The following is a 16,123-nucleotide window of genomic DNA, read 5'->3' as shown; positions in this document are numbered from 1 at the left end:
GAATCGCATAGTATAAACTATTACAAGCCACAAAGCACACTTACGTTCCGAGGATATCTTTGAAGTCATATTGCTCCTTCACATCTGACGTTTTCTTCTTCCAGGTATGGCAGTCGTCACCCAGCGGCATCTTCTTGTTATTACGGTCAGAAACGTTACTATAGACAAACAGGAGGAACAAGGGAAAGAAAATATATCATTACTAACCAAACTGGTCACGTCATCTCTCAAACAAAACACAGTACCGTATTTCCAAAAAACTTGCAAGTAGTTTTTTGAGGTTGTGAGGTAACGTGGGACCATGGAGGTAAGCGATTGTGACTGTGTGATGTTCACGTATGAGGGCATCGTGTATCATTCATGTGACATCATCAGTCCCATGAAATAGATGCAGTGATGTATCTTCAGCCAAATAAACGTTACTTGGCCAACTTACCACTGAATGAGTACATTATACAGCAGCAACTGCAGCTGAAGTTATGAAGTGAACAGGGTAACCAAGGAGACGACCAGCGTCAACTGAATCTGCAGATGTATGAGCTATAATTCTGAACTAAATTCCGACTACATTTTAAAACGAATAAAATCTCTGCATGATATCCTTTCTAGAAATACTCTTCCCGCTTTGCCTCCAGATAAAAACGTGTTCCATTCCTCTGGAGGCATTATGCTGTTGTTCTGTCAATAGTTAGATTTTTGGGCTTGTTGTCCTGGATTTCTGTTAGCCCACTTAGCATATATTGGAGTGCACACTTTCTGCAGTGTAATAATGAAGCCTATGTGACTGAAAGTTGTATATGGAACACCCCAGCAATCGCACAATTTCAGGAAAAAGATCCATCTGTTAAATTTGCATCATGTCAGAGAAATCTGTGCTTGCAAGTCTTTCAACATATCTCAAGAGACTTCAGCTCACTGAGCATCTAAAGGACGCGCTAAAAATAAAGAAGGCCTTATAAACAACAAAATAAAAGTGGTTGTCTTCTTATCTTTGTTCAGACACTTTATTATTGCCAGATCGGAATTTATGGTATACGAGGCAAAAAAAAAAGACCTAGACTGGGTTAATAAGTAAACTTTAGGTCACTTTGTTCAAGGGTAATGTGTGTACAGATAATTCTTTGTTTAAAATGATTGGATTTAGACATCATACCTTTTGAGTGAGAGCAATTAATCACAGAGCACTACCAGAGACATCATCATCTAAACCCACAAATTGTCTCGAACTCAAGGCCTGGCAAACTAAAATAGCCCAGTTCATATCCGCGTGCCTCACGCCTCCTCTGTGCCTGCTGCAGCAACTACTTCCCTGTCAGGCCATATAAGATGATGTAATATTCCGCTTGTTACAGACAATGAAATAGCCTCGCAAATCATCTACAATTAGCTCGGAGTCAATTATCTATACAAGTGGAATTGTGTGAAAATGAGTGGTGATTAATGTGAAGCTATGTTCTGGCATCAATAGATTATATTCTACTGTATATACTTCACGTTTGTCTCACACACGCATACGCACACATCGTGTGGCCCTCTTGCTGCCTTTGCCAGCAGCTTTATATGTGTCGTCATAGAAACCCAAACGGAGCTGCAATGGTATTTGAGAGTCCAAATTGCTTTAGTGTCTCACAGCAGGAGGCAGCTGAGATGCAAATCACGCGGTCACCATGACATAATGCTACGTTTTATACAGCACGTGGTCAAAGGAATATGAATTTGCATAAGTCACCAGAGACAACAATACAGCAATCAGTCAGTTACTTATATGGGGTATTTTGGAGCAGACATATTTGTCATGTTGTGACAGGAGCTGCAAAGTTTGATAAGAATCTAAGATAACTGTACGAGGACGTTTCTTTCAATGAAATATGAAACATGAGAATACGACATTGCCCCAGTAATGACTAAAGGGGAAACAGACAACGTACAGTATGTAACAGCGGGATCAAAAACAAGATTGTTTGCCTTATTTATCTACTAGGTCACTAAGTACAGAGCATCCATGAACAACAACCCAACATTGTTGAGCCAATACTCAACTAAAAGCTTTCTGTACAACTTCTCGTTAACTTCCCTTCATCTCTTCTTAGTAGCGGACAGTGGTCTTCACATATCTTTAATTCCTTCCATGTTTGAATGTTTAGATTATCAGATTTGTTTCTTCTGAATAATCATACTTTCTATAAAAAAAAAAAAAAAAAAAAAAAAAAAAAAAAAAACACATCAGCTTTAGAGAGGATGGATGGATATTGTATGATCCAGACATTTTTATCCATCTCGGGGGGGCGGCCATTTTACTACCTGCTGTCGATGATGATGTTGATGATGACATCACAGTTGCTTAGGGGGTCAAGCAACGACCAATCACAGCTCACCTGTTTTCCGAAGCTGAGCTGTGATTGGTTGTTACCTCAGACCTGAGCAACTGAGATGTCATCTTCAGTCGACAGCAAGTGACAAAATAGTCGCCTTCTGATATTGATAAAAACAGCTAGGAGTTTGATGATTGTGAAATCATATTCCACTAACGCAATATTAACCAAAATACCATATTTAGCATAGAAAATATTATTGTCAAGAATTTTTTTTTTTTAACTTCCTCTTTAAAACAAAAAAGGCAAGCTGGTTCACTTTTTTGTGTGTAAATTCTTAGAATTAGAATCCACTGAAAGTTGCGACACAGGAAACCCGGAAAAAGAGGAAATGACATCCAACAGAGGGCTTTTTCTGAAAATGAACAACCACATTTTTAACTTCACTTTGGAATCTGTTGAACTATTTTAATGTTATCTTAAAAAATAAAAATAAAAGTGATTTTAAATAAGGAGTAGACAGTATAAACTGAAAACATTGTAGCATACAAGATAGCCTACTAGTAGAAATATTTTTGAAAATGTGGGAAAGAAGAGGAGAAACACATGCGGGTATCATTAGAGAATTAATCATGTCCTGTGGTGACATGACCTTCGGTCTTGCTTGCAATCGGGGAAAACTTGAGGTCAGAAGATCCACAACGGCAAAAAACACAGCCTCCAAGTCCAACATACACAACATGCAGCACACAGCCTTGTTGCAGGTGGACACAAAGAGAGTGACTGTACTCACTGGTTTCCCATTCCTGTGATGAGCATGGACAGAAGAGACAAACATACAAAGTACATACACAAGAACACAATGGCGTGTGCACTGTTCGACTGCGAACATTGTTACATGTTACATCACAAATACAAAGCAAACATTCAAAAGCCAACTTGGACGGATGATACAGTATTTGTTTTTAACCAAGTACAAATATTGACTCAGGCGCACCTGTGTCCCATCTCGACAAACAATTGTGGCACATGACCAAACGGTGAGGGAGGCCGCTGCCAAGTTTCAAGAACACGTAAGTCCTAATGAGACACTTCCTGGAAGCAGATTCACTTCACTGGAAGCTAAAGAGCAATTTTAAAGTTTCCAAGTAATTATCGTCGTTTAGCGTCTCAATTATGTCAGAACCCTCATAACATCACTTCAGTGTTTTGACACCTCAGCTCTAATGTTCCATTCTGTATCTACAGTATAATGGGTAGGTATGGAATCAAAAGCCATGTTGGACGTCAACTCGACAAGCATTGTGAAGATTTAAATCCTGTAATCGTCTAACATTTAGCCTGACATAACAAACATTTCACACGCTTCATACGTTTCATATGTGCTGCACAGGCAAATTTATGCAAACAAAGATCACAGTATAATCACATCTACGACCTTGTTGAGCCATTTTTTTGCTAGCCAAAATTTGACTTCGAAGCAAGTTTCAAATATGCCGCCACTCAAGTGAAATGGAAAAAAAAGGAGAAGCACTTTCAGCCATTATTTGAATGGGACAGAGTCAAGCACAATATGAAAATGAAAACACTCTCAAGGAGCATGGAGGAGATGTTAACTCTGAACTGAAACAAGACTGGCTCCAGGTTCTTGATGTCACTCATTAGCCACGCCCCTTAAAGGGAACCATCAACACAAAAACACTATAGTGTGGGGCACATGAACAAACAGCAGGCTTGGGGAGTAGTAGGCCAAGTGAGCACCATGTTGAGACGAGTGTATAACTAGTCACAGTTAAAGGGAATAAAAGCAGCTGCTTTGATTGACCATGATATAAATCGGCTGTGACCACTACCACAACGATGCAGCCCTATCTCTCAGCTCCACTTGCTTGCACTCAGCTGCAAAATTACCAACATCTGGTCTAACCCACCTCTGCGGAGAGTTACGATGCGTGCCACACAGGATTTACACTAAACAAAATAGAGCCCAAGGCGTGTTATGCTTTTTCTTTAGCTAGTTAGCAACTATCATTCATTCATGATGTCAAATATCACAAAAACTTCACAACAAACAAACAAGAGCTCAATTCAGCCAGTGTCTAAAGATTAACCGAGTGTGTTTCGCTATTTCTTTGCTGTTTTTTGTGCACCCCCACTCAAAAACAAAAACAAAAAATCCAAAGTAGTATGAGTGTCATCAAGGGGAGTTTGACAGGAGAAGAATGTACACCGAAGACTTGAAAAAAGAAAAAGCACGTTCAGGGCAGGAATGCTCCAGCATGTGAATTGCAATAAGTGGGGTTGACTAACAAATCAGTTAGCAGCCAAAAACCACCTACTGAATGCATCGTGACTTGCCTACAAAGAATGTTTTACAGTAGTTGATTCCCTTTTACACTTGTCTGGCTGTGAAGAACGTTAGTATGCTATTTAGAACAACGTTAAACACTAATTAATAAAGGCTTTATAACGGTGATAGTTTGGCTCTGGCGTGGACTAATTCAATTTATCTTCGAGTGGATTGTGTTCTATTTTTTAGATTCCACTTCATTCATCTCTACTGTAGTTAAATGTTTCTAAGCAACAGCATTCTTACAGTACTGTATATGATATGACCAATTATCTGACTGATTACATAATGCAGAAAATGACATATTTCATAATTCTGACATATTTATTATATAAATAGAGGAGGGGTTTATGACACCGATGCTGGAATGTAAACAAACACTGACCTTTCAGTTTCTGTTGGGGGTGGGGTGGGGGGTGGGGGGTGTTGGGGGACCTTGAAGATAGTAACATCGTCTTATTGCGTAGCCAAAGTCATATTGGTGCAAAACACACAAAATTTACACTTTATAGCCAGTACAAACTTGAAATGGTCCAATGCGCACACACACAGCAACAAGCACTGGCAAGGATTTCCTGTTTGTTCACTTGTCACTCCTGTCAACAAGGCACCACCAGGGGCCCCTAAATGTCAAATTCTTGCACCACTTATACAAGCTGCAAATCTGCTTTATCAATTGATAAGACGATGAGGGAAATTGGTGGTTGGGGGGATAGTGAGTCAAGTAAAATAAAGGATACTTGAGGTCATATTTGGGGACAGCAGTAGAATAAACACCCCAGGTCATGTTTTCACAGAAACCATGTCATCTGACTCCAGGATTAATAAAGCCGCTTATGGAGATGTATGCGAGGGCTCCGTGCAACCTCTCCTGATACAGTCCACTCATTTAATGCAGAAATTAAAGCGAAATCTTCACAAGTCCCGACAGAGAGTAAATAATGAGCGCGCCTTCTTCACATGTCAATAACTGAACACGCGACATTTTTCCAGTCTACATGAGTCTAATAAAAAGTAGCAGGTAGTCTGTCCTACCTGCGGCGTGACAACGAGAGATGTCCGGTGACCGAGCTCCGCGCGCTTCTGTCCCTCGGCTGCCGCCGACTCGCCCACCGCTTCCCTCTCTCTCGGCCAAGGGGCGGAGATACGGTCGACGTCAGGAGGAAGCGGAGAGAATTGTGCACCAATCAGAGGAGCTTAAGCACACAGGTAAACGCTTGCCACGCTATTGGCCAACTCGACCTTTCCACCTGTCATTTTTATGAACCTTTATATAGCCTATTACTGCGATTGGCTGGCAATGCAGTTCAGGGTGTACCCCGCCTACTGGCCGACACCAGCTGGGATAGGCTCCTGCACCCCCGCATTTACCTACATTTACAACCAAACTTCTAACGTTTGTTCCATGAAATTGCAAACACGCTTGAAAATTGTTGGGTTGAAAACACAATTTGAATTAAAAAAATAGTCCCTTTTTGGGTTGAAACTGTAGCATCAAAAATAACCCATTTGGTCCAAAATTGGACCAACTCGCTACTTGAGTCAATTTAACCAAATTTTTGGATTGCTTTTTACAAAACATTTATAATGACGCGTTTAAAGGTGCAAAATGTTGAATGAAATGAATAACCCATAACAAAACCCTTTTTTTTTTTTTTTTGTACATGTGGGTTATTCATTTGATCCAACTTCTGGGGTAAAAAAAATAAAAAATAAAAGTTGGGTTTTCCCTTTTTGACCCATTTGGGTAATTTTTAACCCAGTGTCCAGCAGTTTATTCTCTTTTTCTACTTCCAGTAGTGTATGTGCAATTGTGCATGTTATTTATCCAATCAGGTGGAATAAGTTGGGCAAGTCTTCACTGAAGGCTCAAGTACTGCCAAAGGTAGGCTACATAATGAAGTGGTGGTGTATCTTCCTTGCATCTGCCATTTAGATGCTACTTGGTTAATGTGTAGCGAACGTTACATACTGTATGGCACTTTGTTGTCATGGATCAAGTGTCTCCATGCAGGGATGGGCAACGTTTGTGCTCAAAGATTCGATTTCTAAAAGCAGAATGATGGGCCAGTGACAGTCACTGTTGGGATGAAGGTAAAATATGTAAACTAGTTTATTTTAAAAATAAAAATACCGAATAACACACATTTTAACATTTATAATTATCGTTCGAGATGAGTAAAAAATGCATACCCTATTTATTTATTTATTTATTTTTTTGGATAAACATTTCAACTCACCTGACTTGCATTTGTCATTTCGCTTGTGCGTAGTTAATTTGTGGCGAACGTTATGTATGTCACGTTGTCATGGATCAAGTATCCATAGCATTGCCACAATTTTAATAATAGTATTAACGTAGAGTAGAACACGCTTCAATATCGGAGTTACATTTAAGAGTTGTGCTGTGTAAATTACATTGGAAAAGTATGCCACCTACTGGCTCTACAAAAAAAAGGGGAAAAAATGCTAGCAGTTTGTTTTTCATTCGGTAGATGGCAGTAGCTGCTGTTGGAGTCCTTCCTGTCTGCAGCCAGTTGCCTAGTGACTTCACTGATGGTTTACTGCTTTTCAAAATCCCATCTCCCCATTATATCACGTTCGTGTACAACTTTTATAGAACTCTTTTCATTATGATTTTTGTCGGCTTTCTAGCTGCATTATGGGTTGCATAATAAATACATATCGTATCGGAGCGAATGTTGAATAACTTTTGTGTCGTCCTGCCCGGTTATGAAGAGTCTTGACGAAAGATGGATAATTATATTTTCATCAGGGTGGTTGGGAAGGGAAGCTACGGGGAGGTGAACCTGGTGAAGCACAGAACGGATCGAAAACAGGTGAGATACGTACCTGTATGGAATCGTAATTATTGTGGCTATAAGCTGTACCAAAGACCCTTAGGGTACAGCTAGCGTCGTGTAGTAGCTAGCCTTGAAGTGCTAAGTTTGTTCACATGCATTTTGGTAAGACTATGGAGCGAACTGCGCCTATTCATATTATCAATATAAACTACAAGGCAAGTTATAAGCACTTAAAGAAATGTGATATAAAACCAATGTAGTAGCTGTTCAAGTTAAAGTAATACTTGTAGTAGTAGTACACTTCAATTGTTTTAAAAGTCATTTTGGCAGCATGACTGTTTCAAGCTGTTTGGAGCACATTATCAAACATCTACTGTACTGATAATGATTCACCTTTATTATATATCTTCATTCGCAATTTTCCAACTGCAGTTTTGTTTCAAAGCTTTAAATTATTATGCAGCCTTGAGATTACAAACGTTGTTGAAGTGTGTAAAGTATTCATACTGATAATCACTAATAAATTGAATTTACAGCAATCCGAGATAGATTAAGTGGTAAACACTTCATGGTGTACCACAGATCACCCAGGACCCTCTTGAGTATAATTGGTATATAAAATGCCTGAGTAGATATGAAGACAACCACATTTTCAGTATATGTTCACAAATATACTAAAGTATCATGATGAAATATACTTTTCTCCCGTTGCCTACCCTGCAGTATGTCATAAAGAAGCTCAATTTAGCCACCTCCTCAAAACGGGAACGCCGTGCTGCAGAACAGGAGGCTCAGCTTCTATCTCAGCTGCGCCATCCCAACATCGTAACATACAGGGAATCCTGGGAAGGAACGGACCTCCAACTTTACATAGTGATGGGCTTCTGTGAAGGCGGCGACCTCTACCACAGACTCAAACAGCAAAAGGGGGAGCTGCTACCAGAGAGGCAGGTAGTGGAGTGGTTTGTCCAGATTGCAATGGCACTCCAGGTATGTTGCATGTACATGTGAAGCCAAAACATCAACACAAGCAGGCCTGGAGTCACTTCTTCTGCATTCACTTTCAGTACCTTCATGAAAGAAACATTCTGCACCGAGACCTTAAAACACAGAATATCTTTCTGACAAGGACCAACATAATCAAAGTTGGTGACCTCGGCATCGCACGAGTATTGGAGAACCAGAATGATATGGCCAGCACATTAATCGGGACCCCTTACTACATGAGTCCAGAGCTTTTCTCTAATAAACCCTACAATCACAAGGTATCACCTTTATCTCATCTTACTGTTCTCTACTGGAAGGCTTGACAATTTGATTTACTTTTCCAGTCAGATGTGTGGGCCCTGGGTTGCTGTGTGTATGAAATGTCTACACTGAAACATGCCTTCAATGCCAAGGACATGAACTCACTGGTTTATCGCATTGTGGAAGGAAGGGTAAGCTCTATTATTATGTCTTAATTGTGGATAAGGAGATGCCGAGCTCCGACTTTTAAGCGTCAACTTTAGTTACGTGCCCTTACTACCTCTAAATCCGCAGTCTTTTTTTAATTACTGTTTTCTTCTCTCAGCTACCGCAGATGCCAAGTAAGTACGACCCCCAGCTTGGAGAAATGATCAAGAGCATGCTGTGCAAAAGGCCAGACGACAGGCCAGATGTCAAACTTATCCTGAGGCAACCTTACATCAAGCGACAAATTGCCATGTTCCTGGAGGCCACCAAGGAGTAAGTTACAAAGACAAATCATCTCCATTTGTTTGTTCATAATTTAGCTTTGTCACTGTACTTAAATCTTGTTTTCAAATAAAAATTGATAGTAACCTCTTCCAGGTGTGTTGCTTCTTCATCCATTTGTGTGTTTTTGTTCCTCAGAAAAACTGCTAAGTCAAGAAAGAAAGTTGCCGGCGGCAGCAGTGACATCAGAAGCAGCGATGTAGCCAATGTGGCACAGCCGCCGCCAAAACCTGAGCGACGACCTTCAAGTCCTCAGCTGCAAGCCATTCCCAGGTTGAAACAGGTCGGTGAATGTGTAAATGTTGTGATATTTTTGTACTATATATATTGTACTATATATGTACTAATTGCATAAAAAAAGGTGAAAAGTAGCCCATTAATAAGAAGTATTAAGGTACACATAACAAATTAATCTGATTTGTAATCCTAATCTTTCATCATGCCAAAGACATCACTGGCTGGAACAGTTTGGAGAAGAATGTCCTCTTCCCTTGCAGCATGAGGTCATAAAGGCATATTTATGTATGAATTGGATGTGCACCATGACCTCAAACATCTTTGAACTAGAACAAAGGAGTCAATTGCATCATAAAATACATAAATAAAAAGTTAAGATTTTCAATTGCGCTCCATAATCACTGTGTGAAGTAGATTGCATTTAGAAATGCATATTGGCCAAGATCCCACCTGTCAAGTGGACTGTGTGTGTACATGCGCAAAACAAGATCTGCAAGCTGTTGGACAGGGTGGACATTTATTGTTAATGTTAGCATTTAATGAGCACCTTGCCATCTATATCACTTTAGCAACAAGATGCAACAAATCTACAAGCATTCTATAACTATTTCAATTCACTAATTTGTTTTTCTCATGTAGCTATTTGTTGGTAATCCTCTTTTATGTATATTCATTTTACAGAAAGACAAACCACAACTCCCCCAGAAGCTCAATGATCCCACAAACTGCATCCCACTTCAGATAACTCCACCGCCCAGACCGTCCTCACCCGATGCTCTCAAAAGCAGCATCTCGTCCATGGCAAGCATCAGCAAAATCCAAGTTGACATGTATCCACAGGGAGATGCAGATGCGATAAAAAGGCCATTTGAGACACCTCACTTAGCTATGGCACGCCACCAGGCTGAAAGAAAGCAGCCCTCTGTCCTTCCGACGCATGTTAAGCCCCCACTAAAGCCAGCATCAGCGGCTGGCAAAAGGAGAGTAGATGAGAGAAAAGTATCAAATGGCTTTCGTTCATTGCGGGGCACCTTTTCTGTCTTTGAGAAAAAAGTGCCAGGTAATGATGAAAAGAATGACACAATGGAGCTCCTGAAAGAAGCTAACATGCCGGACCCAAAACTGGAAGTAGAGCAAGTAAGAGATTTAGAAAAGAGATCAGACACCTTGGAAAAAGTGGAGGCAAATATGGAGTGTAAATATGATTCCGTGAAACCTGTCGATGGAGCTTTAACACAATATACGGAAATACAAGTAAGTTCCGTTCTCAATTGAGATGTATTTTGGTTGTTGTAGGAGAAAATCCTCAAGTGTTTTGTTGCCTTTTTAGGATAAATTGGAATCAACGGAAAAGCTGCTAGAACCTCTCCCTCTAACAGTTGTAAGAAAATGGTCCTCATTCTTTCAGATTTTATAACTGTTAAAGGGCCTTGGGCCCATGCCTTTAAAATTCAGTCTGGAAAATGTTAACAAATTGTCTGTATTAAGGAACCTCCTGAACAAGACTTTCCCATACAAATCGAGACACAGAATGTATCCAGTGTGCCGGTTGTCACAGCTCAAGAACCTGCTGTCTCACTTGAGTACAGAGGGAGGGACACAAGACAGACAGATGGCGATCAACAGAAGGTAACATAGTCAATAAATTCCTGTCTAGAAAGTTAGTTTTTAAAATACTTTCATCATGAAATATATCTGCTATCATTTAGATTAAAGCTCACAGACCTCTGCCTTCACGACCTATCGAGCCATCATTAGAACCAAGGAAAAGAAGCACAGAGAGCAAGAAATCGAATGAGGCATCTAAATCTTGTGGAGACGGATTATTTAATCTGCCAAAGGTACAATGCTTTGTTTATTTATTTACACACTCCTAATATTGAGAACTTTTACAAATGTTCATTTTTATTCAGCCAGCATCAGGTTATCACCGGTGTCAGATTATTAAATTGATGTAATGAGTGCAGATACACATCCTGATAATAAACCTAAATGTTAATTTCCAGGAGCGTCCTCTTTCTGCCAGGGAGAGAAGACGACTGAGGCACTCGCAAGACACTTCTTGCCAATCAGGTACAATCCTAATATTGTTTTAGTCCTCCTTTGAAAGAACAACAAAATGAGAATCAGTACAATAATATTTTGCGGCATTTTCATTTGACAAAAGATGACACACAAACTATGCTAATTCTTCTTCCAGGTGCTGTACGAGCATCTCATAATGTCACCACTTCCAAGACCCAACACTACAACACTCCAGTTTCCAACTCTGCTTCAGATTTCATTACTCACACCAGTAAGGTATGAAACACCCACTTAAAGCGATATAAGATTTATAACTCATTTTAGGCATTGTGTATAAAGTATATTAGTGCAAATATCTCTGCCATCTCATTCAATGAATTTCCTTTTAAACCAATTAAGTATCAAAATAAGAACATACCGTGGTGAACACACATTATCCTGGTCACGTGATCGTGATGACGTATCCCGTGCGTTGCTGACGTAATGGGCAAGAAAAATACTGTCTACTATCTTAATTAAATACTGTGCCTGATCAGAGTAAAATCCTCAGCACGTCAGGTTTCATGTCATTCCATGTGGGGGTGTTTTTGCTTCTCCTAATGTGGGCTAAAGCGTGCTTAGCACACAACACGTAGCTTAGCCTAGCAGAGTAAAAATCACCCGGATGTTTACCGTCCAGGTTAGGGACTGTCCACAAATTACATTTCCAGAGTGAACAATGTCAATGGTGACTTGACTGGTAATTTGAGCCTCTGTGACACGCAACTTGTAGACGCTCCCTGACTTCAATTTATGAGCCTGCCGGTTGAATGACTTCTCCTTATCGGCCACTTTCATCCCCGCTTTCGGCTCCGTGGCTGTACTGCTTTTGAAGAAGTGTTTCTTTGAGAGAGGGCATAATTCCACCTTTGATGTATACCGTGGGACGCAATAATTCCTCGTGTGTGTCTTTGTTGTCACTGGCAGCCATGTCATTCAATCTGTATTTTACGCACACGATACGTCACGATGATCATGTGAGTGTCCAAAATGGATGATACTGTACTCAAATGCAAAAACATTCAGAAAAAGTGCTATAAAATCATAATTGCTCAACATAAATTGATCATTAACCATTTTACAGAATAGCTGGTTAGTTTTTCATAAGCCTTGTATGTATTCCTCTAAGGTTTCTTGTATTTTGAGGGTTTTTATAAAACCAAACGACAAATGTGAAAATTTTTGGTGTGATTCACAGAAGCAGGAAAAGGACGAAGATGAGAACAGCTCTTCCACAAGCTCCACAGAGCATGCAGAGGGAGATGGCAGGGAAAGGTGAGACAGTATAGCAGAGAGACTTCAAACCTTTTTTTTATTTTTTTATTTTTTTTTTAAGGACAATATTCACGTTACAAGATTGTTCTATGCAGGAAAGCCGAATCCACAGACATGCAGGATTTAGTCCAAATGATGACCCAAACATTGAGGATGGTTGGCGGGAATGACGTGAACGAGGTGGACAAACATGAGTTTGGCTCTACATTTTTGCCAGAATTCAAACTGAACAGGAAGTACAGGGACACACTGGTGCTCCACGGCAAGGCTCGACAGGAAGCACAGAACTTGTCACTGGGTGAAATTCCAATAGGTCAGCTATTAGGGTGAAAACTGTGCCATTGTCGCCTTTGTGGTGTGTTTAACTATATTTTCCATTCATAAAGGCTCCAAGTCAGGTCCAGCCAAGATCAGGAGGGCCATCGAGCTTCTGAGAACGGATGTCATGAAGGGCCTGGGGGTCAAGCTCTTGGACAAAGTCTTGGAGATCATGGAGGAGGAGGATGATGACAAACGAGAAGTATGCTTTTCGAAATGCTTCAAATGAGGCACACTGGCTACTGTTTTTTTTTTCAGAGTGCAAAGTTGAAAACTGATCGAATTGATGCAGATGATGTGTCAAGAAGACAAGAACATAAATCTTACTCGTTCCTTTGTCTCTCACTGCAGCTGTGCCTTCGTCAGCAAATGGGTGATGACAGGTATCATGCTTATGCTGTGATGGTGAGACAACTCAAATTCTTTGAGGAAGTCGCCTTCGAGGTTTAGAAAGAATAGTATAAAAATAAAAAAATAAAAAAAAAAGACTTCAGAGCTTTCACCAATGAAGCAAGTGCCAGGACAAGTGCCACTTCCTGTCTACGTGCCCTTTTTTTTTTTTCATCAACTCCATGTGAAACAATGAAATGTAAATAACTGTACAAGATTATTTATATCTTTAGTTTATTTTTTTTTCCTGTGTCTATGCAAACATCTTCAATTACGTTGAAAGGACTTCACTTAACTACGTGTAATGGAGTACTTAGTTTGTTAATTTATTATGTGAGCTAGAGTATCATGTATCTTTTGAGAATTACTTATTTTTGTCTAATACTCTATGTAGACATGTTGTATTATAGATGTTAACAAAATTATTTCTGATAAATATTTCCCTATAATATTCTGACATTGTCCTTCATGGTTCTTGTAGCGTTGCATTGCAATACATTTGAGCAGTGGTTAAGGTTGTGGCTATGATGCCCTTTTTTAATTTACATTAGGCATTTGGACAATGGCCTGTATTTTATTTCAAATTATTTGACGGAAACACAATATTGTGATGTTGATTCAACCTAAGATGTCTTAGCAACATTGCCTCCATTTTCTGGGGTTCTGAAGTATTTAGACAAAAACTGATATACTGCAATTGTTAATGTGACCATGATGTTGAATACAGTAATTGGATGACAACGACTGTCTATCTGGAGTACATGGACATCACAGAATTAAGTATCCTTCCTGGATATAGACATCAATCAGTCCACAGAAATACTTAAAAATATTTGATTTATTTTCCTGTACCAAAGAATCTCATAGTGTAGGGTCATTGTTCATCTGCAACATAAAAACTGAGTTGTTGCTGTTTGTAGCCACAGCATCAATAAACACCATTTAACATATTTCATTAGCATGCTGCCTCCAATAAGTTTGTAAGGATGAATAGTGACAACACATCAGCCGCACAAATTTTATTGGTCATGTATTTCAGACTGTAACGTGGGTTGTGAAATAAATCAAAAAAACATTTCCAATGTAAACAGATATACAAGTAACCGAAAGATTCAGAGTTACTTATGCTTCTTTTTCTTTTGACTCTCTTGGGGCTTTTGATTGGATTCTGCACCGTTCTCTGGAATAACAGGCTGCCACGGCAGGGGATGTCTTCTGTACATTGGCCAGGGGGGCAGGGTCAGCTTAAAAAATAAATTATACATTAGTGCATACAAATTTTAAACAACAAGTGCAAGATGGGAAGTAGTCTAAACTCACAATGCATGACACAACAAATCCAACCAGGACTATGTATACAGTGCATCCAAATTGTTGAATGATGAGACCATACACGAATCCAACCACCTAAAGAGACAAACCAAACGCACAATGTGAAAACTGGAATGCTTGATTGATCTAAATGTATTGATATAGTTGTATAGTTACCGCACAGACGAGGATTATCCCTTGGAAAATCTGTTCAGACATTTTCTGGCCTTTGTAATCCTACAACAAGGAAGTCAACATCACCGTTTATACAACCACATAACATTAAAGTAATGGTGAATCCTTAATATAACCGCTCAATCAAAATTCGCATCGATTGTAAACATTACTGTAAATAAAACAAATTACAAACGGGTGTCAGACTGGCCAACGACATGTCCATATTGCATTGAAGTTGTATCAGATGAGGGTCGTACGGTTTCGCAAATGCAAACAGGCTGACGAGCTCAGACCGGATCTTACTGTGATACAATAGCATAAACCCAATCAAATTTACCATATGCGTCGGGATGGAGTTAAATATTGACAACATATTTCTTCTTAGATCCGAACAGCCTACGCAATATAATTTCTGGCAAGAAAAGATACGTCACACGAGACATCGAAGGAGGACATCTTCTTCTTAAGAATTTTGGCCGGTTAACAGACAACGCAATGGTACATTTCCGCCACCTACTGGTTAGGAGTGTGGACCCAATATCCTCCTGGGGTGGGTCTTTGCTACCTTTGAGTGCATCATAAAAGAAAATGGCTTCCCTCAGTACAAGCACTTTTTATGGAAGAGGAAAAGTAAGTGTAAAACACTTTTTATTGAACAAATTTAGGCTTTTAAATTTAAGAACACATTAAAGTATTGTTTGAATTATTTTAACTGTATTTGAGCCTAGCATTTAAGTTAAAAAAAAAATGTCCTCTGTAATGGACATATCATAGCTTAAAAATAAAACCTTTTTTTGTTTTTCAAAAATTTATTTTGCAGTATTCCAGTTACTTCGTAAAGATTGGGGAATATCAAAATAAACATGATTGGACAATATTTTTTCCCTGGTAGTCAGGAGGATATAATAATGATAGAATAAGCACTACAATGGCTCCTAGCATCCTACATACATTCATCAGCTGTTTTTCTGAAAATGAGATATCGCTAAAAAAAAAAAAAATCCTTTTTACACTTGTTTACTGAATAGTTTTGTAGAACATATATACTGCAATTGGCTGGCAACCAGTTCAGGTTGTACCCCCTGCCTACTGCCCAAAGCCAGATGAGATAGGCTCCATCACCCCCACCCCCCCACGACCCTTGTGAG

The 16,123-nt window shown here is 39.5% G+C and overlaps 3 protein-coding genes across 6 annotated transcripts in view; 1 reads left to right on the top strand and 2 right to left on the bottom strand.

Annotated features, from left to right (window-relative positions):
* camk1b (calcium/calmodulin-dependent protein kinase Ib) overlaps positions 1 to 9,632 on the bottom strand; it is a 36,248-nt gene extending 26,616 nt beyond the window's left edge. The window contains exons 1-3 of one of the 4 annotated variants that reach the window (XM_077529100.1): positions 5,698 to 5,805; positions 3,106 to 3,118; positions 45 to 158 (exon numbers count right to left, since the gene is read on the bottom strand). In XM_077529100.1, coding sequence (XP_077385226.1) covers positions 45 to 158; positions 3,106 to 3,116 — 125 coding nt within the window. In that variant the 5' untranslated portion in view covers positions 3,117 to 3,118; positions 5,698 to 5,805. Of the gene's footprint in view, positions 1 to 44; positions 159 to 2,964; positions 2,985 to 3,105; positions 3,119 to 5,697; positions 5,855 to 9,290 lie in introns of those variants that run through there. The other 3 variants (XM_077529099.1, XM_077529101.1, XM_077529102.1) reach the window with 3 other exon arrangements.
* nek4 (NIMA-related kinase 4) lies at positions 7,184 to 14,575 on the top strand. Its single transcript, XM_077529098.1, has 16 exons — positions 7,184 to 7,502; positions 8,190 to 8,456; positions 8,534 to 8,731; positions 8,798 to 8,905; positions 9,040 to 9,194; positions 9,342 to 9,486; positions 10,122 to 10,694; positions 10,771 to 10,821; positions 10,929 to 11,069; positions 11,150 to 11,281; positions 11,447 to 11,513; positions 11,641 to 11,741; positions 12,703 to 12,779; positions 12,875 to 13,092; positions 13,166 to 13,299; positions 13,449 to 14,575. Exons 1-16 carry the CDS (start codon positions 7,416 to 7,418, stop codon positions 13,545 to 13,547), a joined length of 2,553 nt encoding a protein of 850 aa, XP_077385224.1. The 5' UTR covers positions 7,184 to 7,415; the 3' UTR covers positions 13,548 to 14,575.
* Positions 14,492 to 15,479, bottom strand: spcs1 (signal peptidase complex subunit 1). The gene is made up of 4 exons (XM_077529103.1): positions 15,313 to 15,479; positions 14,976 to 15,035; positions 14,808 to 14,894; positions 14,492 to 14,731 (listed from the first exon to the last, which is right to left on the bottom strand). The coding sequence occupies exons 1-4, from the start codon at positions 15,346 to 15,348 to the stop codon at positions 14,606 to 14,608; spliced, it is 309 nt and encodes a 102-aa protein (XP_077385229.1). The 5' UTR covers positions 15,349 to 15,479; the 3' UTR covers positions 14,492 to 14,605.
* Between the last annotated feature and the right edge of the window lie 644 nt (positions 15,480 to 16,123).

Source organism: Festucalex cinctus, chromosome 8 (assembly GCF_051991245.1).
Source record: "Festucalex cinctus isolate MCC-2025b chromosome 8, RoL_Fcin_1.0, whole genome shotgun sequence".
Taxonomy (NCBI): domain Eukaryota; kingdom Metazoa; phylum Chordata; class Actinopteri; order Syngnathiformes; family Syngnathidae; genus Festucalex; species Festucalex cinctus.
The sequence above is the reverse complement of the archived record's forward strand: the minus strand, read 5'-3'. Positions and strand labels throughout refer to the sequence as shown.